The sequence below is a fragment of the Hippocampus comes genome, unplaced genomic scaffold, assembly GCF_001891065.2.
Source record: "Hippocampus comes isolate QL1 unplaced genomic scaffold, H_comes_QL1_v1.1 scaffold318, whole genome shotgun sequence".
In the NCBI taxonomy this organism is placed as follows: domain Eukaryota; kingdom Metazoa; phylum Chordata; class Actinopteri; order Syngnathiformes; family Syngnathidae; genus Hippocampus; species Hippocampus comes.
Window position 1 is genome coordinate 36761 of NW_017805777.1, and position 26112 is coordinate 62872.

Below are 26112 nucleotides of genomic sequence, written 5' to 3' on the forward strand. Positions count from 1 at the left end.
GGTCTCCCTGTGCCTGCGTGGGTTTTCTCCAGGTCCTTTGGTTTCCTCTCACATTCCAAAAACATACATGGCAGGTTAATGGAACACACTAAATTGTCCCTCGGTGTGAGTGTGAGCGCGGATGGTTGTTCAACTATGTGGGGCCTTGCGATTGGCTGGCAACCAGTTCAGGGTGTAGCCCTGACCCTTATGGGGGTGGTTTTAGAGAATCCGAATTTTAAAAACGCTATATTTTTTTCGACATAATTGTGTGTCACAGATGGTATCGTGTTCCACTCCCCTGACTTGTGTGAGGGCAGCGTGTGATTGGTTCCCAGTCAGTGATGGTGCAAATTTAAATAAGCTTTTTCTAATATTATTGCAATTGAAAACACATAATTTAAAAAGATTATTTTCACTGAAAACAAACACAATAAACATTCCCCGCGAACAGTGTAAACTTTGAAAAATAAATTTACATGGATGATTTTTTTCTCCCCCAAAATGTGCTCTCTTCAACACAGGTGCTCGGTTGCCCTTCTTGTTAATTATCATTGATTGAATCTACTTTGAAAATAAAATAGTTGTACTAGTTTTTGTCAATTCATTTTTCTTTATTTTGAAACAAGACGTGGGCTTCGTATTTACGTCACAAATCACACCTTAGGGCAGAGCGTAGGGTCACGTGACGTTGCGTCATCCAGGAAGTCAAACAACTGAGCGGGCTGGCAGACTGGCGACTGTCCACGGCTCAAACCCAAATGGCGTGGGCCTCCGGCTGAGACGAACTCCCTAAAAAAATTGAAATGATAACTATTTTGCCCCTGCTGCTTTTGTGCGTTTGCGCGCCGGCCCGCTGCGTGTTCCAGAAGTTATACTGCACCATCGCCGACAGTTGCGACTGCGACTTTCGACCCAACGTCAGAGGTAGGGAAGCGCTTCCGGGGTTAACAGCATGCGCAGCTAACCCCGGAAGCGAGTGAGCTAATCTTGCGAAGACAAACAGTATCAATGTCCGCTGGTAATTGGGAATTACAAATTTAAATAAAGTACGGAATAAAAAAACTGGGCTGTGAGGCAAACAGTGATTTTCTTCTGTGTGATGTTTCTGTATGTGACGTACAGTTTGTTCATTGAAAAAAAAAAAGTTGGAATGTAAACAACTGCCGTTTTCCAACAGCTATTTTTGTCCTTTGGCGAGTAAAACAGATATTTGTGTGGGAACGTTTTGAAACCCTCTCCGTGTCTCCTGCGGGACGCATTCCTTTTTTTTTTTTTTTAAATGAATCTTTATTCGAACAAGTCATGGTACAATTCTCAATAAACAGAAAACACAATGAACATGCGGGACGCATTCCGCGCTGAGGAGCTGCCGGCCGGTCGCGTCAAATCTCCTTCCAGTTGCGGCATCGTCGACAGACGGCGAAAGTCTAATTGTGCCAATAGTGCCCGCTATTGTGGCCGTTGAAGAGCTCGTGATTTAGCACCGTGACAAAAATGGCTGAAACGGCTTATGAATCGAAAAAGGCCGATGAAACGAAAGCAAGGCCAAGGTGTAAGGAATCTGAGCAGTCATATGTTTGCTTTGTGAATAATCTGTGCAAGTAGCTAACACACAAATGACGCTTTTTGTGAATCAGAATTGGAGTGGGATCTGTACAAGAATGTCTTTGGGCAGCATCTGGCCCAGGAGGTGCTCTCTGAGGAGGTGGCCCGCTTCCTGGCCCAGGAGGCGCCCGAGAAGCCGCTGGTGCTCTCCCTGCACGGCTCGTCGGGCACGGGCAAGACGATGGCGGGCGACATGCTGGCGCGCCACCTCTACGCCTCGGCCACGGGCAGCCCCTTTGTCCACCAGTTCATCCCCACGCTGCACTTCCCCGCCGGAGGACACGTGCAGGCGCAGCGGGTAGGAAGATGACTTCACTTGTTTGCCTTCAAGTGAGTCGCGAGTACGGCTGGCAGCAACATTGCAGAAACGTGACATCGTCTCCTCATTGAAATGTCATCTGACGATTGAAATTGATTGCAAAATGTTGCAACTCATATCGATATGAGGTGGAACGTTGCTTTTGTTCCCGGACGATGGTCTTTTTTTGGGTGAACCTTGACGCAAAAACGTTCACTGTTACGATTGATCTCTTACACGTTTATCGTTTAAATGATAAATTCAGTTTTTTGTTTTTTTTTTAAACCCACACCCGCACAAAGTTCAACCGACCTGCGGGCTGCTGTTGTGCAGGAGCAGCTGAAGTCTTGGGTGCAGGGCAACGTGACCGAGTGCGCCCGCTCCGTCTTCATCTTCGACGAGATGGACAAAATGGCGCCCGGGCTGCTGGACGTTCTGGAACCCTTCCTGGGCCCCTCCCACGTGGTCTTCCGCACCAACTACCGCAAGGCCATCTACATCTTCATCAGGTGGCCGCTCTCCGTTTTTCGTCCTTGTGGCTAGAAAAAGTCTACACACCCCTCTTCATATGCCGGGTTTTTGGAATATTCAAAAATAATAAGAGCCCGATGAATCATTTAGTGCAGGGGTCCCCAACCTTTTTTGCCCCACGGACCGGTTTATGTCAGACAATATTTCCAGGGACCGGCATTTAAGGTGTGGCGGAAATAATACAACAAAATAATATGGTATGAGCTGCATGGAAACTGTGGTGTTTTCGAAATATAATAATAAACACAAGGAGCGTCTAATCTGGCCGCAACACTCTCTCTGATCGCTATGGTAATGTTTAATGCCTTCAAAATACGTACAACGCAAATTCAAAGTGCATGACAATGACGACTCACCACAGCCCCGAGCTTGATTTTCTGCAACCAGACGGTCCCATCTCGGGGTAATAGGAGACAATGACACCTCAAGTGTGTCCAGTCTACTTCGTAATTTTGTTTTAGTCGCCGTTGCTGCAGAAAACCCCCGCCTCACACAGGTAGCATGTCGGAAATAGCAACAGTGCTACTGTGGCGATCTCAGAATATTCAGCCATAACTTTAATCCAGTTGTCTCGAACGTACTTTTAAGGCCGCCGTCATTTGCGCTCTCCAGCACTTTTATTACTCATTTTGCGAGCTCTAGCGTTTTGTTTTTAGCGTAATCGGTCACGTGACGAAGAAGCGCGGCTTGACATGTGTCAAGCGTGACACAGACGGATGTAACGGAGAATCCGGTAATTTTTCAAAATAAAACATCTTTCATATTCCGAAATAAATGAAACGGAATTAAGGCAAGTTCTTTCTGTGCGGCCCGGTACCAAATGCCCTGCGGACCGGTACCGGTCCGCGGACCGGCGGTTGGGGACCCCTGATTTAGTGTACCACTAAATGTCATTTGCTTGTTAAAATGTCACTTGTTGCTCGGCAAGAGTTGGCGGCCCATTTTTATTTGTGCCTTTCGTTTGTTTGTTCAGCACGGCGGGTGAGGAGGTGATCAACAAAGCGGCCCTGGAGCAACGTGAGGCCGGGCGGGACCGAGAGGAAATGACGGCGGCCGAGCTGCAGGACGCCATCGCTCGGGCCGTCTACGACAACCCGACCAGTGAGTGACACCCTTTCCTTTGCCCAAAAGCATTCGGTCGCAGCATCAATCCCATCATGACGACACAATAAGGAAAAAGCTTTTTTTTTTTTTTTTTCATGACTGTTCCAATCAAGCTGACGTTTTGTCCCGCCCCAGGTGGCCTCTACAACTCGCCCATCATCCGTCAGAAGCTTGTGACCGCCTTTGTGCCCTTCTTGCCGCTGTGCCGCCACCACGTGGAGCGATGCGCGCAGGCGCAGCTGTGCCAGCGCGGCGCCTGTGGGCGCCGCGACGTAGCACGCGCGGCGGCGGCCGACATGACCTACCAGCCGTCGCCGGGACACTACTTTTCCACCAGCGGCTGCAAAAGCGTGCCCGCCAAGATCAACCTGCTGTTGTGACGGCCGAGCGGGTGCGGCAGAGGTTTGGAGCCCCCCGATCCTCCTGGTGACTCCCTTTTTATTCAGTGATAGATCTTTTTTTTTTTAACACAACATCAAACCTCACCAACAACGACTGAAAGGGAAAAGAAGACATTTGTAGTTCCATTTGTGAGAAATTGCATCAGAACCCAGGAAGGCCAAGATGTTTCCACGTTCAACGGAAGGATCTTTTTAAAAAGAAATAGAGGATATTTTTCAACATTTTTTTGTGTGTGTGGGGGGGGGGGGGGTCCAATGCATACGTTTGTTTCTGTCACCAGGCGGCGCTAAGGAGCGCCTGTGGAGCAAATGGTTCAATTATTCTGAACATGCAGTATTGTGTTGATAATTTATTTCCACATGTGGACACTTCATGGAATGACCGCCAATGCAAAAAAAACACAAAAAAACGGCGCATTTGCAAAGACAATATTCAAGTACTGTATCACGCTGTTTGCTGTTCCTAATCTTTTGGCCACCTAATATGAGGACGAGAGATTTTGGAGCAGGTAAAAAAAAAAAAAACAAAACTCATAAATGCATATGTGCATATTTTCATCAATGGAAAAACAGCAGTTTGTCTTTGTCAGTTTGTCGTAGATGTGTGCTGCGTAATTTTGGAACGGTTATTTATATCGGGGTGCCCAACCCTTTTGGACCAAAGATCTTTTTTTCGATCGACCCGTTACTGCGCACGCGCGCATACGCACGCATGCCCTGATGAGCGACAGCCATCACACACCCTAAGATGAACGAAACAGAAAAATAAAGCAGACACAAGAGTTTGTGAAAAGGAAATGACCGCTTACCTTCGTGGAGACCTGACGCGGGGGCAGGGGACGCACATTTGTGGCGTGTTAACGATTGTAGCTCATGTGTAGCGTTTTCAAATGCTTTATCATGCTCACCACGTTGTGCTAGCAAATGCTTTGTGCACTAATAATTACGGCCAAATTGTTCGCCCAAACTATCGCGCATGTGTCGAAACACAACATTGTTACGAGTAGAAAAAGGTGTTTGAGTCGATGAGTCTTTTTACTATTTTATAATCAGAGATGCAAGCAAACTTTTTTTTTGGGGGGGGGATATTTTTTATTCCTGACTCTGAATCTTCAGGTTTTCATAACAATATGTACGTAATATATTTATGAATTAATGTTAATTTCAGCAACAGGTGATTTTTTTTTTTTTACCCCCCACAAACCTCATAGCTATAAATCACAACGCTTGGTAATCTTATTGCGCAAGCTTTGGTTGAATTTAAAAAACAAAACAAAAATCAGTTTTGGGACGGACAACTATCCCGATGAACAGTTGCTTTCATCAGAAAAGTCACTAGAGGGGGGAAAAAATTGCACCAAAGATTCTTTTTTTTTGTCCATCAACGTTAACTGAAAACAACAGACCACGGCATTAACATCCATGATCAGGAAATAGTGCCGATCAAAGGTGTATGCTGGTAGGTGGGCTTCGGATGCTAAATAGCTCGTCGCCATATGCTACGTGCGTGTCGGCAGAGGGTCTACGCTGGCCACTTTGGTTTGCGAGGGAGATGAGGAGCGTCTTTCCTCCTCTTCTTGTTCTCCGAGCTGAGCCATCAGAACGTTGACACTCTGCACCAGAACCAAATCCAGAACTTTCGTCTCCTCCGCACCGAAGCGCCCCAGGACGTGGCGTTCCACCGAAGTCTTTCCCGTCGGCCGCCCGATGCCCACTCGTAGTCTGGGCATCACCTGGGGGGCGGGCAACGGAAAGGACGGGACGTGGAGAGGAGGGTAGTTTGGCGCGACCGGTCACAAAGAAAAGGTACTCACGTCTGTGTGAAGGCAGTCCATGCAGGACCGGACACCGTTGTGGCCTCTGGGGAGGGAGGAGAGAACCGATCAGCTCTTCACAAAATGAATCATAAATCCCAGAATTAAAAACTTTCCGTACAGGGTCCTTCAATTTCAATTTATTCAAGTTATTCGCTGAATCGTTTGAGGCAGTGTGAAAGGGAAAGCGGCTTTCCGGGACCAACCTGGCGCTTCCCCCGTGTTTGATGCCGACCTTTCCTAAAGGTTTGTCCAGCTCATCGTGGACCAGCAGGATGTCCTCGGGCCGCACGCCGTACTTGCTGGCTAAACAGAAGGGGATCACGTGACAGTCCGCTCGCATTGGGGTCGATCATGGCGTTTTTTGTTTTTTTTTTAAATAAATAAAATACCTGCTTTGGCCACCGCCACGCCATTGACGTTCATCAGCACGCGGGGGCGCAAGAGCACCAGGTGGTGCATGTCCGCCTCCAGCACCTCGCCGTTCAGCTGCCTATCGCGGCGCCAACGCTCGCCGAGGCCCAGGCGGACGGCCAGGGCGCCCACCACGGCCATGCCCACGCTGTGACGGGTGCCCTCCATGCCCGGGTTGCCCAGGCCCACCACCTGAAGCGGACACAACAAAAGGAGGATGCTGATGCAGCCCGGAATATTTTGGAAACAGGTCGTCATCATTCTGAGAAAACAAGTCTTGTTTTGACTTTTTTACAAGTAAAGAAGACAAAAACAGACAGAATTGTTTTTCTTTTTTTTGGGGGGGGGTATATTAATACATGTAAGAGAATTCTTTTTTTTGGGGGGGTCATTTTTTTTCCCTTCAAAATTAATTGATGGGAATAGTCGTGTTTACTTGAAAAGGAAGTCTGATTGTTCCAGAAAACAATTGAAAGGGCATTTGAGAAGTCTGATTTTATTTTTCCAACAAAGTCAAAATGAAAGAAATAGAATAACTTGAAAATAGGCTTTTAAGTAACAGCAAGAGGAATCATTTCTGCATTATGAGAACAAATCTTTTAACGACAGATAAAAAGTAGAATATAGGAAAGTCAAGTGTATTTTTTTTTGAGGGGACAACACAATTAAAAAATAATTACCGTCGTAAATGTTTATTAATTCAGGTGAGATATTTTTTGTGACTAGCCTTTTTTTGAAAGTAGTTTTGAAAGAAACCATTTTAATATAGTCTTCCATTTATTTACCAATAAAAAAAAAGGAGGTATCAGTGCGCAGATTGAGTTTTTGTTTCAAGAAAGAGAAGCAGAGAAAACCCTTTACTGTGTTTCAGCGATGCCGTTTTGTGCCCGTCATTATTTTAAGGACCACTTTTCCGGCGGAGTTTCTTCGTTCGGACTCCCTTCGGGAATTATACACATTTCTTGAGTATCACTTCAACCCAACGTGGAGTTTTGGTGACATCGTCCAGTCGACACAAGACACAACCGACAAAGACTCATTTTGACGCTTACCATCCTTCGTCGACCTTGCGCTCGCACTGGCGTTTCGGAGCTCATCGCCACCGCGACCGGCTCGCACAGCCAAAGCCGGCTCACCATTCTCGTCAAAAAACGTCGCATGGTCAGAAAGTAGCGGCGCGGTGGGCGAAAAGTGCAACAAAGGCACGTCAATATGCCAACGAGCAGGCGCTTTATCATTCGGCCTCTGACAAAGTGGAATTAAAGACGGCGAACGTTGGCAAAAAACATTATTTTGATCAACGGTGAAATGGCTTTTGAGTGGCAAAGTCCGGGTTAGCAACCACGGTTTAGCATGCCGTGCCTCGCTAGCTCATTCTTTTAAACTTTACAACAAACAATGTTCGAACGACTTACTAAGGGGAGACAGGCGAAGACAACATATAGCTCGATAAAGACATTTGTGACATTAATGTCAATATTATCAATTTGTATATGACATATTCGCGAAAAGTCTCATTATTTAGTGTCGCTTATGAGTCTTCTTCTTGGACACATACGAGCCTGCTTTCCTTCCACTAAGCACACAGCGACACCTGGCGAGGCGACCTCACAACTACAACATTCTATGAACTCTCGAAGTCACACCTTGAAGAAGCAAAATAAGTAGAACCTTGGGCCATTATCGCCTTTTTGTTTTTCGTAGCCTAATATAGCCCTTTGTGAACAAGTAGTGAGTTTTAATCAATGAAGTTTTTTTCTTGGCATTGGTCGAGCGCTCGCTTAGCATGCGAGAGATCGATGGGCCCTTCTCCAGCGTTTTGCATCCCTTTTATTTTTCTCATCTAAACGATGTCTGTTCAAGTGCAGGTAAGGTGACCTGGAGGGGGAGCACCAGCGCTCGAGCCGATTTTGGTGGTGGAAAAACAAACCCGGTGCCACAACTGACCCTAAAGTGGCCGCTTTGAATCAAAACATCCAACTTTTTGTCTCTTTTCCGGCATGGGTTCTTGACAAAAAAAAAAAGGATTTTGTGGATCTACGGATGACAGAGATTCATGTTGCTGAGTAAAACTGGCTTCCCCCAAGTTGACAGGAATGCAGTCAAAATAGACAACACCATCGGAACACCTCCGTAATCTTCGTGAAAAGATTTTATTTCTTCGTGCAAAACCACATTTTTTTTTTTGTAATTTTCAGCCTTGCGTGAGCCGGCACGGAACGGCGTCGGCCACCGGCTGGCATCGCTCCACCACGGCGTTGATCTCGCCCACGCTGACGCCGTCGTAGGTCCCCGCGACGGAGGTCCAGTGCGTGTCTCCGTTGTGGTTGGTGCGACTCAGCCGCGCCCGGAAGGGGATGTCGGCTCTCATCTTGCGTCCGTCCATCCTGACGCCGCACCAGAAGTTGGGCGGCACCAGGATCTCCACGCTGACCGAGTGGCTCACGGACTCGAGCAGGCGGGTCCCCTCGGCGAAGGTGACCGTCCGCTCCTCGGTGAAGTCCACGTTGCCGGGCCCCAGGATGGGCACCTTGGCCTTCATGGTGGACACGGAGCCATTGCGGGTCTCGCGGCCGATGTCCCAGGTCTTCTCGCTGGTGCTGGTCTTGTCCAGCGAAACGGTCTTGCGCACGGCGCGGCACTCCAGGTTGGTGACTTTGGCCAGCTGCAGGGTCTCGGGCGGGTGGTGGAAGAGCTTCATCTGGTCCACGGCGTACTCCACGTGCGAGACGTGCTGGCTGTACACGTCCGGGTTGACCCGCAGGACCTGGTAGCTCTTGTACCAGTACTCGTCGCCCTCCCACGGAAGGAAGAAGGCTTCGTGCTGGCTCACCACCTTCGTGCGATTGAAAAAGATTCAAGAAAAAAAAAAAAATCCCCTTCAAGAATGGAGTTCGACTTCTCAGAATTTTTTGATTCACGTTTGCCCACCTTGCCGAGGCCGTACTTGTTCTTGCCCACAAAGATGTCGACGTCTCGGCACGTCCGGACGGCGTGCGAGGGGACCGAGCCGTACGAGTCCTCCGCCCACTCCAGGAACTCGAAGCGGTCCACGTTGACCAGCACGTCGAAGTCGGTGGACGCGTACTCCTTGTCGGCGTACGGGTAGCGGCAGGCGTCGCCCGCGAAGAAGCCCGCCTCGCAATCGACCTTGCACACGTAGTCGGTGCGCTGCGCGTAGCCATTGAAGATGGCTACCGCCCCATCGGGCAGGGAGCCGTTCCACGGGACCCACCTGAGGTTGGCGTGCTCGCCGAAGTCGGCCGAGGAGGAGGAGGAGGAGGAGGAGGAGCCCGGGCCTCGTGGGGCGGGGTCACGGCCCGCCTCCAGGGGTGGGACCACCTCCCCCAGGGCCACGTTCAGCCGCGCGTCTTCTCACACACAGACGCGCAAAAACGCTTACGTCAGCAATCGTTGACAAATTCAAAGCCTTTTATCGAGATATAAAATTGTTTGGGTAGAATTTAAGTTTCTCCTTGTTTTTTTTTTTTTTTTTTTTTACAGAGTTGTATTTGTCAAGTTTTTTTTCTTGACAAACACATCATTTTTCAAGAAGAATAAAGTAGTCTTTTTCGTTCAGGATTAAAGATGGACTCCCCCCCCCCCAAAATAAGTAAAAGTCGCCCCCCTCCCATTTTTCAAATGTGTTTGTTTCAATTCATGACTTACCGTCATTGGACTGGCGTGCGTCCGACTGCAGCGTTGGGCTGCAGAGCTGCAGCAGAAGCGCGGACACCAAAGCAACGAGACACGTCCTCATCTGCAAACAAATGGTCGCATGCAACAAAAACAAACAAACAAACAAACAAACAAAAAGCAACAAGTTGTTCAGTTCAGAGTCTAAACTATTCTTTCAAACATTTGAAAAGTTGTATCAAAACTTTTCCAAGCAGTAAGTTCCTCCAAAAAAGTGTATTTCGGCTTGGCGGTCTTCTTCTGACAAACGCGCCCCCCTCCCCAGTCTGTCTAGCATGCAGTTCTCTTACGCGTCTCCAGAGGGCAGCAAAGTGGAGCCAAACTTTTTTTTTTTTTTTTAATTCGAGGTTTTGCGTGTCTGCATAGAGGGCAGCAAAGTGGAGCCAAACCTTTTTTTTTTTTAATTCGAGGTTTTGCGTTTCTGCAGTGAAGCTTTACCTCGTTGACGCGTCGCCGGTCCGCCGCGTTGGTCTCGACGTTTGGCGCACGCGGGCGCCGTTTTAACATCTCCAAGGCGACCTTCGAACCCAATAAAGGACACGACTCGCACTGCACTAGAAGGCGTTGACACATCAATATCAACTTGGCGGAAAACCTTGTGCCTGCCTTAACTCCCTATCACTGTCTTGGAACCCCCAAATTGCCTTGGAACCTGACTTTGAAACACATGTTTACAACCCGAATCCTGGGGTAAAACCCAACATGAAATTCTAACCTTCATTTGAAACCATACTTGGCAACCTCAACCCAAGTCGGAAACCTGACTTTGAAAGTCTAACCCTTGATCGAAACCTGACTTTAAAACCCTGAAACTAATTTAAAACCCTACTTTGAAACCCCAACCCTAGATTGAAACCCTACTTTGAAGCCATAAACATCATTCAAAAGCGTGCTTTGAAACCCTGCGCCTCAGTCGAAATCCTACTTGAAAACCTGAACGCAAGTTCAAAACCCTGCTTTGAAGCACTCAACGTAGCTCAACGCCCATACTTTGAAAGTCGAAGCGTCGCTTAAAACCCTCGTTTGAAACCCTGAACCGAGATGGGTCTCGGCTACAGGCCGAGACGGGCCACTTGCGGAGGTCACCCGAAGCCAAACAAAATCGGACGCGGAGTCCATTCTCCTCTTCCGCGGCGGTTTGACACGCGGCCGAGCGAGCGTCGGCTCCGTCCTCCGGCCTTTCCGGCTTTTCGACCCCCGAGCGTATCCTTCGGGTTCAAAGAGTTGCCGAGTACCCGAAGGGCCCAAAGTGAGCAGGAGATGGCGCCGCGGGGGCTCAGCCTTTGGAATCCTTCTGTTGACTTTGGGTCGAGCGCAGCAGATAACGCCGGCGGATTCGCTTGCGCTGTCGCAACAGATAAAAATAATCGGCGTGGGCGATCTTATCGCCTGCGATAAGAACGCCACGAGGCCGGCGTGTGACCTTGACGGCCTGAGCGACCTTGGCTTCAAGGTCGATGAGCGCGGCCTTCAGCCTCTTTTTTTTTTTGGTTGTTTTTTTTTCTTTTCTGACGCGTGGCTGAGATCTTTTCGTGTCATTGAACGTGTCCCTTTGCCGTCGTGCTGGCGACGCGTCGCTTGCTTTTCCACGTTTCCTTTGCGAGAGCGGCTGGCTTCTGACATCGAGATGACCAACGGCAAGATGCCGCGGACTCATCCCGTTCCGTGTCGCTTACTTTCAAACCAGACCGGGTGACGCCCCCGACCCTCGTTTTGAAACTTCAACCCAGCCGCCCTGCAAACCCCGACCGACTCTGACTTTGAAAGGCTGGCTTCTGAAAACTTGACCCGAAAGCCCGAAAGTCCAGCTTTCGAGCCTGCCTTGGAAGCGCAACGCAGGCTCGAAAGCTTTCTTGGGAAAGCTGGACTAGCTGGAAACCCGAAACGCAGTTGGAAAACCCTTTGCTTGGCTCGCAACCCGACTTTGGCACTTCTTGCTGTCTTGTGTGTGTTCCTCTGAACGGGTTGGAACTGGGAAGTCCATGCCTCGTGTGTTTCTTGCATAACTGGCCAACAAATCGGATTCCGATTTGATATGCTCGTTTGAAGACTTACCCTAAAGGTCTAAGCCTGGCTTGAAAGCCTCATGGAAAACCTCGACTTCTGACTCCCAAACTTTGTTTGAAAGCCAAACCCAGGCTTAAAAACGGAACCGTAATTTCAAACTAGTTTCGAACCCTAATTCGAATCCTTCTCATTTGAAGCCTTGGAGCCCGAACCCGAGTTGGCAGCCTTCAAAACCGTCATTTCTGGGACGTAGCGCTAACCCTAATTTGAAAGCCGGACTTGAAAATCGCACCCTCATCTGTCGCTTCCAACCTGAATTCAAATCCCCCGTTTGAAGCCTTCAGCCTGTACTGAAAACCCAACCCAAGCGTGAAACGCTAATTTGACGACCCGCAAGCGATGTTTGGAACTCGGGGTTTTGAGTTTCTCAATTCAGACCCCAATTTGTCATCCCAGTTTGAAACCTTGGCTCTAATCAGACTTGAACCCCAAACTGGAAACCATAACGCTGTCTTGAAACCCTCATTTGGAACCTTGACTTTAAACCCTAACCCTGCTTTGAAAGCCATACCCGGACTTGAAACCGTACCCTCATCTGAAGACCTTCACCACAGCTTGAAACCGAACTTCGGAAGACACACGCCATGAAAACGAGCAGTTTGAGTCAAATCTTTATTGGCAACGATGAAGCCGGCGACGGACACGATGACATCCCGGTCGTCACGGCGACGGGCAGGGCGGCGCGTCTTCCACGGGGCGGCAGCGGTCCACCACGGCGCGCACCTCTCCGATCTGGACGCCGTCGTAGGTGCCCGACACGGACGTCCACTGCGTTTCGCCGTTGGGGTACGTGCGGCTGAGGCGGGCCGTGTACGGGACGTCGGCCTTCACCTTGCGGCCCTCCATTCGCACGCGGCACCAGTGGTTGGGCGGCACCGTCAGCTCCACCGACACTGAGTGCGAGAGGGCCTCCACCAGGGTGGTCCCGCGGGAGAACCGCAGCGTCTTCTCGCCGCTCAGCTCCAGACCGCCCGAGCCGATCAGCGGGATCTTGGCCGTGATGCTGCCGGTGATGCCCAGCATGGTGGCCCGCCCGATGTGCCACGTCGTCTCTTTCTCGCTGGTCTTGGAGATGGTCACCGTCTTGCTCACCGCCTGCAGGGGTGGAAATTCAAAGTCGCTACATGGAAATTTCGCATGGAGATTTGTTCCCGTTAGTGCCCGCAGAACACGTCCGAGGAATTCCCCACCTGGCACTCGTTGTTGGTGACGGCGGAGACCTGTATGGTCTCGGGCGGGTACTGGAAGATGGCCACCCGGTCCAGGTCGTAGCGCACGTGGGAGATGTGCTGCGTGTACGCGTCCCGGTTGATGGTCAAGACCTGGTACTTCTTGTACCAGTACTCGTCGCCCTCCCACGGCAGGAAGAAGGCCTCGAACTGCGGCACCACCTTGCCCAGGCCGTACTTGTTCCTGCCCACAAAGATGCCGACGCCAAGGCACGTGCGCACCGAGTGCGGCGGCACCGAACCGTACGAGCCTTCCTTCCACTCCAGGAACTCAAAGTTGTCCCTGTTGGCCAGCACGTGGAACTCGCGGGCGTAATACTCGGCGTCCCCGTAGGGGTAGCGGCAGTAGGGCCCCAGGGCGGCGTTGTAGAAGCCCGCCTCGCACTTGTACATGCACACGTAGTCGGTGCGCTCCGTGTAGCCGTTGTAGATCGCCACCGCGCCGTCGGGCAGCGAGCCGTTCCACGGCCGCCACTCCAGGTTGACGTTGTCGCCGAACAGGAAGTCGGATGGCAGGGCCTCCCGCTGCAGCAGGTCGGCGGGGCCGTCCGGACCTACGGGCGGGGCCGGAGCCGGAACCCGGTCGGGAACGACGCCCTCTAGCTGCGGGTTGAGAAGGGACGCTGCGGGGGGAAAAAGCCAAAGCGTTGCGAAGAGACGCGACGGTCCGGATATTCATCTCGATAGAGAGCGATTAAGAGTCGACGGTAAGGCAGGCATCCCCTCACCTTTCCTGCGCTGGGCGCTCCCCCGGATGACGTCGAGCGGCCCAGCACGGGCCCCTCCCAAGAGCACACACAGCAACAACAGCGCCCTCATCTGGTCGTCAGACAACATGAAACAAGTGAGACGGCTCCATGCGACTGCGCACGAGTTGACCGAACCCAACCGTGCTCCGCGAGTACTGTTCGCGACGTTCAAGAATCCTAAAATTCTACTCGTTCAATATCCAACGCTTAAATAGTAGCGCTAGCGGCACGCATGATGTCCACGAGTTGTGCCATGTCGCTGTGCGACCGGCATGCCAAGTTGTGACGACTGAACTTCTCATGTCGTGTTGCTGCTCGTGTTTTTTTTTTTTTTAACCAGTCAGGTTTGTTGCCGAATCATTACTAGAAGGGCAGAAAAAAACTCGACGACTAAGAGACCGTTGTTCCTCTGGTGCGCGGAATGCTTTGATTAGCGAGGACGGAAGAGAAAAGAGGAAGCCGCGAGCCATTTGGGCAATAAAAGCTGCCGATAAGCGCAAAGGGGAGCACGCGTGCGTTTTGTCAGCGCAGACCAAAAATTTTCCAAGTAGGCGAGAAAGAGAGAGAGAATGAGAATGAGCGCGCACGAGCTGTCATCGGACAAAGCAGTCATCCCGTAAGTCGGAAGGAACTCTGTCATTTCCACATCATTGATCTCATCGCAATCAGTTCATGTTTCAGGCACGATTGTCACGATGAACACGACAACGACGACGACGATGTTGATCCGTGAACGACGGCTTCGGCTCCGATGGTTGAAACGGGGACTCACCCTGACCGCGTGCTCCTCCCTCGGACTCCTCTTCTGTCCACGCCTGCTTTTTATACGCCGCCGGCGCACGGACACGCCTTCCTCAACGCCGACGCAGCAAGCAACACACGCGCGACAACCGTCAACCGTGCATTTACCGCAACGCGACCCCCGGGTCGAGGCAACACAATTTACCCGCATCGTAGCGCACAGGTCGCATCGCCCGTCACGCCCGCTGCCACGCGCAAAACCCATTTTCAAGCAGGCGTCACACGTCACCGTAACACAGGTGCAAAGCTGCCACGCGCCGTTTACGCACATGCGGCACGCAGTCAAAACCACTCTGAAGCTCTGATGACACGCCGCGTAACACCCAGCGTAACCGCACCCGATGCAAACCGCCACAAAATAACACGCCTGAAACGTCCGGTGACACACAACGCAGCTGCGACACGTCTCGCAACGCAATATAACACGCAAGTCGGCGGCTAAGACCTGAAGTAACACTACATGCGACGCACAACGTAACACATGCGTAACACGTGTTGTAACACACAAGTAAGTGAATGATGCACCAAGTCACGCAGGGCGCAGGTATCGAGCCATCACGAGTCCGCTGTTGTTATGCTTTTGTTCCGTTTGTCACCAACAGGGGGCATCGGAGGGCTTCTCCTCGAGAGTCGCACCCGTTGGTCATCCAGTCAGGAGTTCTTTCCTTTGAAAACGGCTGCCACGCCGACCCCTCCGGCACAGATTCTTGTTTGAACGTCACGGGTTTTGGTTCGGTGTGATTTTCAGGACTTTGTGCGACCGTTGGGAGTTTTTGCTTCTTTGTTACTTTGAGTTCGCGGGTTTTTTCAGGCTTTTGTTTGTGTCATTGATTTAGTTTGTTCATTATGCTCCTCTCAGTGTTTTTCCTCACGATATTTTTACAGGGTACACCCCGCTTCTCCTGCCTCTCCGCTTTTGTTGGTCCTCAGCCATCAGACTCAACACGACAGCTCTTCTTCGTTTTCAGTCGACAGCGAGTGGCAACATGGCCGCCCCCTGAAATGGACACAAGCAACTCCACCCGACTCAAGTGGATTTGTCCAGCACTTGAAAACAACCACCGCTGCACATGGAGCAAAAATCATTCAGACAACAACAAACAATAAAACAACGAATGCATCGCGGAAACAGTCCAAAGCACCAAAGCGGGCCAACTAAAAAAAAAAAATCAAGCCTCTTTGCCAAGTCAAAAGCCAAAGAACAAAGTTTCAATACGAGCTTCGCGTCTGGGCCGCGAGGGCGCTTGCCCGACGTTCAGCGGGATGTTGTTCCAAAGAGAGGGAGCGGCAACGGAAAAGGCTCCGTCTCCTTCGCCGATGGCTCGTAATCGCCCCAAATCTTGGGAAATGTTCTCGCCGTTCCGACCTGGCGGCCTTATCATAAACACGTGTGTGATAAATGGAGGCTCATCGAAGATGATAGGGAAGAGTCATCGGGACCAAAGTGCAGCCCCTCTTGTCTCCTCGGGCCTATTCTTGAGCTGACTTCCAGTTTTCCCTTTTCAATTTCTTTCAACGCCTCAAAGCACCTTGAGCTCCCTCGTGTGTATGGAAGCGGCAAAGCAGATGTAACAAAATAAAAAAATCTTTATTGACGACTCGTTTGTCGTGATGTTTGCAAAAAAAAAAACCCCACAGTCAGTGGAACTGAATCTTTGATGTTGACAGAAACCAGAGGTTGAGCTGATGGAAGGCTTTGAGGCTAATTTCGCATGAGACTTCCATTCTCACTTGGGCTGTTTTGGGGCTGTCTACTTGTTATTCATTTTGTGTGTTTTATTGTTAGTTTCTTTTTTGTACAGCACTTCGCATAGCGCGCTGGTTATCTTATTAAAGTGCATTTGAAATACAGTTGAGGTGAGTTGAGTCGAGTCTTTGATTTGACCAGAGCGTATATACTATGTGTGTGTGTGTGTGTGTGTGTGTGTGTGTGTGTGTGTGTGTGTGTGTGTGTGTGCTGGCTCCTGAAGAGCCACGTAACATTTGTTTTCTAGTTCACTCTAGTTACAGGCTCCTTTATTTTGTGAGCTTAATTTGTTATTGTGAAGGGCACACCGGACGTTGTTGAGTGAGACACTTCCTGTTTCACGTGGGACGGGGAACGTACGATCGATGGACTGCAACTTCGTGTCGTAAGCCAAGCACAGCCTGTATGTGTATCTATTATGTCAATTTATGCAACGTTATTAATTGGTGGGGTTTGTTCGCCGTATATTTACATTTGAAGGGCGTTCCAATTGTTCACGGTGAGCATTTAGGTACAGCGATTAGCGCATTTGCTGGTTAATGTTTAGCTACACTAGCGTAGCCACGCGTTCGTCACGTAGCAGACCAGAGGGGCGCGTTGTCTTGCCACGTTTTATTTTCCAACAACGTCGAAGTGTTTTTATGTGTGTCTGTTACACTTTGACACCTTCTTGACTCGCCTGTGAATAAATTGCAAGAAACATCAACAGCGTGATCATTGAAGGAGTTAAGAAAACCTTTATTCGTCTCACCATGAAGAAATTCACAGTTTACAACAGCAAAGTTATGAAAAGAAGAAAGTAGAAGAACTAAAAGTAGAGGTCATTTCTTTTTTTTTTTTTTTTTTTTTTTTTAGTGTCTCGTCTTCTGTCGAACGGACAGAAATGTCGACAGGATGGCCTCTGCGCAAGCTGCGTCTTAGTTTTGGTGACCAACAAACGCTCTTTGAGGTGTGACGAAAAGCCGACATTTTGGACGACCAACACACGAGATGTTCTTGCCGTTATGCAGACGTGAGGATTTCCATTTTATTCTTCTTATCACAAGGACCTTCATCAGAGCGCAAACAAGCGTGTGTGTGTGCGATTTAGCAAGGCTTGGCATCCGGCACCAGTTCACAGCGGTCCACCATACCGTTGACCTCCGAGATCTGGACACTGCTGTAGGTGCCCGTGACGGTGGTCCACTTGGTCTCGCCGCTTGTGTAAGTGCGTTTGAGGCGCGCCGTGTAGGGAATATCCGCTCCGTACTTCTTGCCCACCATGTGGATTCTGCACAAGTTGTTGGGCGGGACCTTGGTGGTCAACTTGAGTTTGTGCTCGGTGGTCTCGGTGTAGGTGGTCCCCATGGTCACGGCAAAGTTGGTCTCTATGCTAAATTTAATGGCCCCCTCAAACAGGTGGGGGATACTGGTGGTGAAGGTGGTGCTGGCGGCGAGGGAGAGGCTGAAGGTGTGCTGCCACCTGTGCTCCACCTTGTTGCTCTTGCTGAGGGTGTCCGTGATGGTGGCTTCCAGGCATTCTCGGTTCTCGACGCTGTCGTTCTTCATCATCTCCGGGGGATGCTCCACCACGTTGATGCCTTCGGTGTGGTAGGTCACGCTCATCAGGTGGTCCTCCTGAATGTCTTCGTTGATGGTCAAGAACATGTAGTCTTTGGGGTAGTTGTACTCGTATTTGCCCCAGGGCAAGTAAAAGACTCGATGGCTCACATGCACCTTGCCCAGACCGTACGCGTTCTTGCCGACGTATTTGTCGCTGTCCTTGCAGTTTTTGACCGCGTTCCAGGCCACCGAACCGTAGGCGCCCTGCTGCCACTCCAGGATCTCAAATTTGTCTTTGTTGACCAGCAAGGAAAAGTCGTCGGTCCGCACGGCTTCGCCGCTATAGGAATAGACACAGAAGTCGCCTTCGCTGGGTCTGTAGTAGCCTGAATCGCACTCGTGCTTGCAGATGTAGTCGAGGCTTTTGGTGTAGCCGTTGTAAATGGACACGGCTCCGTCGGGGAGACTACCCGTCCACTGCTGCCACTCCAGGTTGGTTCCCTCAAAATCAAAATCAGACGACGGTCCCGCCGCTTGGGAGGTGTTTGAAAGCATCAAACGAGGGGAGCCGGCACCCGACAGTTGAGGAACCACGTCGATCAGAGCCGGGTCCATCACTATCTCTGTGCAGGATGCCCGAGAAACACACAAAACACGGTTGAAGAAAACCCCCCGACAACCAAGCGTGACGATCTTTTTAGCAGCTTGAAAATAAAGTTGTATTCAATTCAAGCTTGAACAAAACCACAAATGCTTGCGGAGAGCCCCTAAGCCAAATCCGAAGAACCCAGACACTCGGCCAAAGCCGCTCACCCAGCTCACATTGTTACAGTGGCTTTGGCAGTAGGGGTTTTCCCCCCAAACATATATTGAGCTGCAATTTTACACTATTTTTAACCTCAAGCCAAACCCTACCATTGAACCCGAACACTAAACCTAGCACATATCCTAAACCCAAATCCTTACCCCCAGGCCACTAAAAAGAAAACCAAGAAAGAAAAACAAACACGGGACTCATGTTGTCACTTACTAGGCTGGGCGCAATCAGGACCTTGGGCCGAGGTCAGAGCCGGCAAGGCCAGCAGCAGGACGATCGCAGACGGATTCATCAGGCACCAGAGGGGACACGCAGAACGGCAGAACCCGATTCCCAAACCCAGTCCGAAGAGGGTCTGCTCTGAAGCGGCGGCTCGCATCTGCAAATATTTATAGACAGAATGTACTCTGCCCTTCAGCCGCACTTGTGACTCGATGCCATCCTCCGGATCGAACGTTGACCAGCGTAAACAAAGCGGCGTGATCGTCGACATTGTGGACGGCTTTCAGGGTGAGCTTGGCCAATGGGTACCGGCGAGTGATTGATGACACATCGGTCACGTGTATCAGGACTTAAACCAGGACGTGTCCTTGGTCACACCCTAAAACCGCTTGGAACCACTCAAACCACACACTGTTGCTTGTGAGCAAGTAACGAGTGTGCGTGAATGGAAAGACATCGAAATGAAGGCTCAAGTGGATTTTTGGCACGGTCGTGGTTCAGAAAGGATTGCAAACATGTTGGCCAACACTTTTCCTTGCATATTCCACTTTTCCTTGCCAACGCATTATTTTGCTGACAGTTTCAACGTTTTTTTCATGTTCGCCCCTGCGAGAGACCACGGGACCGTGGTTCCGATACATGTCGAGCCATTCGTGCGAAACATTCACCAAGCATTCGCCACTCAATGAGATTTCAGCACCCAATCTTCACGTTTGATCCTCATGCAAGGCAAGAGGAAAGAAGGCACCGAGAGAAAGTGCTGCTTAACGACTCTCATGTTTCGATTTGCTTTCTTTGAGTGGTCCCGTCTCAGATGGATGATGAAACGGTAGGATGGATGCAAGAATAGACAATGGATGAAACAACGGATTGATGACGGCAAGCATGTGTGGGTGCGCTTGAATGAAAGGGGAAGCAGGATGATGTGATGGTTGTTTTTATTTCACTTTCACACCCGACGGGTCTTCTTAACAAGGCTTGACATCGGGCAGAGGTTGGCAGCGTTCCATTTCAGCGTGAACCTCCGAGATCTGGACGCCCTTGAAGGTGCCGGTAATGGTGGTCCACTTGGTCTCCCCGTTGCGGTAGATGCGTTTGAGGCGCGCCGTGTACGGGACGTCCAAGCCGTACTTCTTGCCCTGCATTTTGATGGTGCACGAGTGACCGGCGGGCACCGTCGTCTCCAGCGTCAGAGAGTGGGTGGTGGTCTCCGAGTAGGAGCTCTCTTTGTTCAACCTGTAGGTGAAGGAGGCCCTGAGGTCGATCTTCCCTTGGGCGATGAAGGGGATTCCCGTCTCGATGGTGGTACCGACTCCCACCGTGAGGGCGAAATTGATCTCCCACTTTTGAGTTGACGTGACGCTCTTCGAGAGGGTGACCTCTTGCTTGATGGGCTGACACTGCGCGTTTGAAATGGTGTTCCTGTTCAAGATCTCGGGGGGATACTCGATGGGCTTGACGCCCTCCGTCTTGTACTTGACGTCCATCAGGTGCTCTCTCCTGACATCTTTCATGGTCTCCAGGACCATGTAACTGCTGTACCAATAACGGCTTCCGCCCCAGGGAAGATTGAACCCCTTTTCGCTCACCTTGACCTCCCCCAGTCCGAACTTATTCTTACCGATGTAAATGTCGTCGTTGGCGCAGGTCTTAATCGAATTGGGTGTCACTGAACCATCGTAGCCCTCTTTCCACTCCAGAATCTCAAAGTCGTCTTTGTTGACCAGGACCTCAAACTGCGTGGAGCTGTAGCCCGCCCCGTCGGAGGCATAGGCGCAGGCGGCGTTGTCGAGCGTGGAGTCGTAGTAACCCGAGTGGCAGCCCACTTTGCAGATGTAATCCACACGGCTGGAATACGAGTTGTAGATGGACACGGCGCCGTCCGGGAGGGAGCCGTCCCACCACTTCCATTCCAGGCTTGTTCCGTCAAAGTCTGTCGACGGGGTGTCCTGCAGTCTTCTCAAGAAGTCCGATGACGGCCTCAGAGCTCTTTTCCTGGGCGGTTGCGCCGGGAGCTTGTCCTCCGGATCCAGATGGAAACCTGTTGTGAGAAGGAGAGAAGAAAACAATCCGAGTCACCGGAGACTCATCTGCCCAGTATTCGAAAGGGTTTGACTGTGACAAAATGGCAAAGGTGGGACGAAGTCGCAAGTAAGTCCCGAGTCTCAATCTGCAAAAGTTACACTCATATGGCAATCACTGTTTCAGCATGCGACTGGGCCAAATGTACTTTGCCCGATTCTTTTTCCAGGGGCCGCTCTTATCCTGACGCCAATTGAAAATAATGATCACGCGTACCCCGGAATGCACAAGGGCCACATTGGATTTTTCAAAACCAAGACCAGATGGGCCAGGTCACGTTTATCTCATCCCTGAGTTTGAGAACCACCGCTCCAGGACCGGCTACCACGTGACGTCACCTGAAGTCGATCGTTGATTGCTGTCAACGGGGTTGGCGCAGGTCAGGTGCACCAGAGCCCACAGCAGAAGAGGAGCCCGCAGCTTGGCCATCTCGTTTTGGTCCTACACTTGGATGAGAGGGCATCAAAAGGAACAACACGATGAGGAGGGAATCAAACGACGTTAAGCGACAATGCAAGGAGGATGAAAAGGGCATCAGAATGACACGGGGGAACCAAAACAAGGATGAGTGAGGAAGAGATGCACTTACCACAAGTGTGTCAGCTGTTGTCCAGCGGCTGCAAATATGTACTCTGAGCTGTGGCTGCACTTTGACGTGCGGCCATGCTCTGTATAAATTATTGACCAGTGCAAACAAATCCTTTAAATGGAGAATTAGATCTCTGGACTGTGCACAGCAACGCCAAAATGATAAGAACAAAAAGGAACCACATTGGAGCGCAAAACGATGGCCAAGCGCCGTTGGTGTTGCCAAATGCTATGGAACTCAACGAATGCTCATGACGGCCATAAAGCTTTGGGATTGTTCAGAGTCCAGATTTTGGAATCATCACACCGGCCGCCGCTACCGAGGGTTTTCGTTCTGGCGGGTCCGCAAAACCACTCCAACAACATACGGTAGTACACGTGGCAAACCCGCATGTGCCGCCATTGCCTGAGAGCAATCGGGAAATCGATTTGGCTTGAGCGACAGACTTCTGAGTCAAACGCAAAAGAAATGGTGGAGAGTTTGTTTGACGTGCCGGAGGATGGATGTAAAAAAAAAAAACAAACCAGCTGGGTACTGGAAGTGATTGATGATGGATAAATAGACAAGATCGATGGATAAGAAAATGGACAGACTAATGACAGATTGATAAAAGGAGGGTGGAAAATGAGATTGTCGTCGATGTTCACAGCAACAATGTGGTCTCGGTGACGGAAGTCTCGACGAGGGTCTCCGATTTGTAGAACCGCACACACGCATGTGTTTCATTGGCGAATTGTTGGAGGTTTTGCCAATAGGCAAAGGTCGTAAGGCAAACATTCTTTGACGACAGAAATTCCTGTCGGGTTTGTGAAGACACAAGATTGCCTCGGATGTTTCCAGCAATCTGGATGTCCACGTTTTATCCCCGGCAGAAGTGCCGCTGATTTTGACAAAACCACATCAAAGGTTGTATTGGGAGATCACGTGAAGCGGGCTTGACAGATATACAGTCAAACCTCAGTTTTCGCACGTCTCGGTTCTCGACCAAATTGGTTTTCGACCAAAAATTTCGAGTTTTTTATGCCTCGGATGACGAACAAATTTCGGTTCTCAAACAAATTGAGCGCACTTGAATGCACCATTTGACTCCTCTCGCCTTCCTTACACGAGGAAGTGACGCTTCCTCGTGTCGCTTTCCATTGTGAGCAGACGCGTTCAATAAACATTTTTATTTTAAAAAGAGCGTGGTTTCGGTTTTCGAACAATTCGGTTTTAGAACAGCTTTCTGGAACGGATTATGGACGAAAACCGAGGTTTGACTGTCTGTCCGTTTTTCTTGAAGTCTGACTGGTTTATCTTTGAGGGTGAGGGAAATGTGGCAGGACACATAGGGCAGCACGATCGGAACCACCATCGTTGGTTTTAGTCAAGACCCAATTCTTTTTGATATGGACAGAAATGTTGAAGAGTTTTGCGCAATGAAGACACAAGATGTTCTTTGATATTTCCATTTAATTCTTCTTCTCACAAGGACCTTCATCAGAGTCCAAACAAGTATGTGTGTGTGTGTGGGGGGGGGGGGTGTTTTAGCAAGGCTTGACGTTGGACAGGCGTTCACAGCGGTCCAGCAAGCCATCGACAGACGAGATCTGGACACTTCTGTAGATGCCCGTGATGGTGGTCCACTTGGTCTCGCCGTTTGCATAAGTGCGTTTGAGGGGCGCCGTGTAGGGGATATCCGCTCCGTGCTTCTTGCCCACCATGTGGACTCTGCACTTGCTGTTGGGCGGGACCTTCATGCTCAATGAGACGGTGTGCTCGGTGGTCTCGGAGTAGGTGTTGCCCGTGGTAACAGCGAAGTCTGTCTCCACACTAAAGCGAATTCCTGCCTCAGCCAGTTGGGGGATACCGGTTTTGAAGGTGGTGCTGGAGGCGACGGAGAAGCCGTAGGTGTCGTGCCACCTGTGTTCCACGTTGTCGCTCGTCGTGATGACGACCGTGACCGTGGCTGCCAGGCAGTCTTGGTTTTTGACGCTGTCGTTCTTCATTATCTTCGGTGGATGCTCCACCACATTGATGCCTTCGGTGTGGTAGGTCACGTTCTCCAGGTGGTCCTCCTGAATGTCTTCGTTGATGGTCAAGAACATATAGTCTTTGGGGTACTTGTACTCGTATGCGCCCCAGGGCAAGTAAAAGGCCCGATCGCTGACGCTCACCTTGCCCAGACCGTACGCGTTCTTGCCAACGTATTTGTCGCCGTTCTCGCAAGTCTTGAGCGCGTTCCAGGCCACTGAACCGTCGTGGCCCTGCTTCCACTCCAGGATCTCAAATTCGTCTTTGTTGACCAGCAAAGAAAAGTCGGCGGCCCGCCGGGCTTCGGCGCCAAAGGTATAGACACAGAACTGGCTTTGGCTGGGTCTGTATTAGCCTGAATCGCACTCATGCTTGCAGATGTAGTCGAGGCTTTTGGTGTAGCCGTTCTTAATGGACACAGCTCCGTTGGGGAGACTACCCGTCCACTGCTGCCACCCCAGCTTGGTTCCCTCGAAGTCAAAATCCGACTTTGTCCCTCTGCTGTCGGTGTTCCCACTTATCAGACGCGGTGACCCGGCATCCGACAGTCGAGGAACTACGCCCGGTTCTGGATCGGAAGTCGAGGAAAAACATAAAAAGCACAGTTTGAGAAGAGTCCCGATAAGCATGCGTGACAATATTTTCAGCCACTTGAACAAACCACAAATGCTAACTGAAAACCTAAGCTAACCCCGAACAACCCGGACACTTTGCTGGTGGGCTGGCAATCGGTTCAGGGTGTCTTCTGCCTACTGCCCGAAGACGGCTCCAGGATGCCCCATGACCCTCGTGCGGATAAGTGGATCGGAAAATGAATGAATAAATACAATGCCTCTGGATTCGTTTTTTTTTTTTTTTTTTTTTTTTACCAAAACGCATATTTAGGTACAATTTTAATCTGTATGTTTTCCAGAAAAGAAACTCGCAAATATGATGCTAGCAACGTTCTTATTTCTGACCTTGTTATTTCCTGACACATTCCAACCCAACTCCTACTCTGAATCCTATCACGAGATTTACGCCGAACCTAAACGCTTATTTCGAGAGTACCAAAAGATAACAAACAAAGAAAAACAACCGCGGGAGTCATTATCATGTCTTACGGGGCAGTGGGCGGCCTGAACCTTGGGCTGAGGCCATAGCCAGCAGAACCAGCACCAGCAGTACCACCGACGAATTCATCGGGAACCGGAGACAACACACAGGAGACCAGAACCAGAATTGCTAACCTAGTCCAAGGAGGTCTGCTCTGAAGCGGTGGGCACAACAGATGTCAATATATACTCTGCTCTTGGACAATCCGCCCTCCTCCTCCGAATAAAACATTGACCAGTGCAAATACGGTGGTGAGACAAACCTTGGCTCGGTTTCAGGATTCGCTTGCCCAAAGGGAGAGGGCGATGGCACGTTAGTCATGTTTTATCAGGACATGCCCTCAGCCACGAGAACCCACTCAAACAACAAGCAAGCCCGTGTGTGGCGCCGTTTCCTGAGCAGAAACCACAATGAGTTAAGAAATTGTGGCGAGTTTGTTCCAGGCGGTGGAGGATGGATGGATGGATGGATGGATGGATGGAGGATAGATTCATGACGGATGGATGAATAGATGAAAAAAAACAGATGAATGGGTAGGCGATTGATGGATGAGTAGACAGATACTTTGGCCGGCTAAAATGAATGGGTGGATTTCAAAATGGAGCAATGGAAGATGCTTCGATGATTGAAAAGGCAGAGAACAGATCCATAGACTGATCGACCGGAGTTGGTGGTTGGATAGCGGACGAAAGGATGGGCTGATCTGCAGACTCCAGATGGCTTGGTGCCTGTGTGATTTTCCCGAAAGCAAAAAGAGCTGGGCCGACACCGGCTCAACCCAAATCAAAGGTCGTCGTGTCCAGTGTTGTCCTCCTAAAAAAGCAAAAATGTGGAGTCACAAAAGGTACAGCCAAGTATTGGGGGCTAGCGGCCGTCACTAGCCCATATCACATCCAGTTCCAGCAGACTGATCATCCAAGAGACTGGGCGACTCGGATTAAAGTAGTGCATTGGCGGATTACACGCGTAAATCCGTCTGGACGTGTTTCTGTCAGCCGTTAGTGAAATGGGTGTCTGTATGGACCTAACCCAAACACTATCTATCACCCCAATCCTAAACTCTACCCCTCAATCTGATCACTAGACCGCCTGAATGCCGAATCCGAACCCTGACTCCTGGAGCGCCGCGAAGATAACAAAGAAGCCAAACAACCGTAGGCGTCATTGTTGTTGCTGCCATCGGGGCAGTTCGCCGACTGGACCCTAGGCCAAGGACAGGGCCGGGCAACAGAAGTCCCACCGACGGATTCATTAGGCAGCCGAGACAACATACAGAGCAGAAGCAGATCTCCAGAAACAGTCCAAGAGGGTCTG

General features: G+C 50.3%; 7 protein-coding genes across 10 annotated transcripts; 1 reads left to right on the forward strand and 6 right to left on the reverse strand.

Moving 5' to 3' along the window:
* The first annotated feature begins 639 nt into the window (after positions 1-639).
* On the forward strand, positions 640-4445 carry tor2a (torsin family 2, member A). Of its 2 annotated transcripts, none has more exons than XM_019884656.1 (5): positions 640-906; positions 1620-1885; positions 2219-2394; positions 3390-3517; positions 3634-4445. In XM_019884656.1, the coding sequence occupies exons 1-5, from the start codon at positions 786-788 to the stop codon at positions 3948-3950; spliced, it is 1008 nt and encodes a 335-aa protein (XP_019740215.1). In that variant the 5' UTR covers positions 640-785; the 3' UTR covers positions 3951-4445. The 2 variants fall into 2 exon arrangements, with proteins under 2 accessions (XP_019740215.1, XP_019740216.1); XM_019884657.1 differs by having other exon boundaries at positions 645-906; positions 3656-4445.
* A 938-nt stretch (positions 4446-5383) lies between these two features.
* Positions 5384-7989, reverse strand: ptrh1 (peptidyl-tRNA hydrolase 1 homolog). The gene is made up of 5 exons (XM_019884659.1): positions 7202-7989; positions 6128-6341; positions 5942-6041; positions 5736-5781; positions 5384-5654 (listed from the first exon to the last, which is right to left on the reverse strand). Exons 1-5 carry the CDS (start codon positions 7385-7387, stop codon positions 5421-5423), a joined length of 780 nt encoding a protein of 259 aa, XP_019740218.1. The 5' UTR covers positions 7388-7989; the 3' UTR covers positions 5384-5420.
* A 294-nt stretch (positions 7990-8283) lies between these two features.
* On the reverse strand, positions 8284-10368 carry LOC109524649 (natterin-3-like). The gene is made up of 4 exons (XM_019884652.1): positions 10284-10368; positions 9819-9909; positions 9081-9520; positions 8284-8985 (listed from the first exon to the last, which is right to left on the reverse strand). Exons 1-4 carry the CDS (start codon positions 10350-10352, stop codon positions 8344-8346), a joined length of 1242 nt encoding a protein of 413 aa, XP_019740211.1. The 5' UTR covers positions 10353-10368; the 3' UTR covers positions 8284-8343.
* Positions 10369-12510: 2142 nt separating this feature from the next.
* On the reverse strand, positions 12511-14736 carry LOC109524650 (natterin-3-like). The gene is made up of 4 exons (XM_019884653.1): positions 14663-14736; positions 13870-13960; positions 13103-13764; positions 12511-13007 (listed from the first exon to the last, which is right to left on the reverse strand). The coding sequence occupies exons 2-4, from the start codon at positions 13958-13960 to the stop codon at positions 12573-12575; spliced, it is 1188 nt and encodes a 395-aa protein (XP_019740212.1). The 5' UTR covers positions 14663-14736; the 3' UTR covers positions 12511-12572.
* Positions 14737-17226: 2490 nt separating this feature from the next.
* Positions 17227-19319, reverse strand: LOC109524648 (natterin-3-like). Of its 2 annotated transcripts, XM_019884651.1 has the most exons (3): positions 19011-19319; positions 17488-18603; positions 17227-17380 (listed from the first exon to the last, which is right to left on the reverse strand). In XM_019884651.1, the coding sequence occupies exons 1-2, from the start codon at positions 19288-19290 to the stop codon at positions 17525-17527; spliced, it is 1359 nt and encodes a 452-aa protein (XP_019740210.1). In that variant the 5' UTR covers positions 19291-19319; the 3' UTR covers positions 17227-17380; positions 17488-17524. The 2 variants fall into 2 exon arrangements, with proteins under 2 accessions (XP_019740210.1, XP_019740209.1); XM_019884650.1 differs by having other exon boundaries at positions 17227-18603.
* A 621-nt stretch (positions 19320-19940) lies between these two features.
* On the reverse strand, positions 19941-21991 carry LOC109524652 (natterin-3-like). Of its 2 annotated transcripts, none has more exons than XM_019884654.1 (3): positions 21691-21991; positions 21440-21547; positions 19941-21060 (listed from the first exon to the last, which is right to left on the reverse strand). In XM_019884654.1, exons 2-3 carry the CDS (start codon positions 21528-21530, stop codon positions 19988-19990), a joined length of 1164 nt encoding a protein of 387 aa, XP_019740213.1. In that variant the 5' UTR covers positions 21531-21547; positions 21691-21991; the 3' UTR covers positions 19941-19987. The 2 variants fall into 2 exon arrangements, with proteins under 2 accessions (XP_019740213.1, XP_019740214.1); XM_019884655.1 differs by having other exon boundaries at positions 21440-21542; positions 21691-21990.
* A 1133-nt stretch (positions 21992-23124) lies between these two features.
* Positions 23125-24050, reverse strand: LOC109524642 (natterin-3-like; the record flags this gene model as incomplete). The annotated part of the gene is made up of 1 exon (XM_019884644.1): positions 23125-24050. A coding segment is annotated over one exon (834 nt), but the record flags the coding sequence as incomplete, so codon positions are not given.
* Between the last annotated feature and the right edge of the window lie 2062 nt (positions 24051-26112).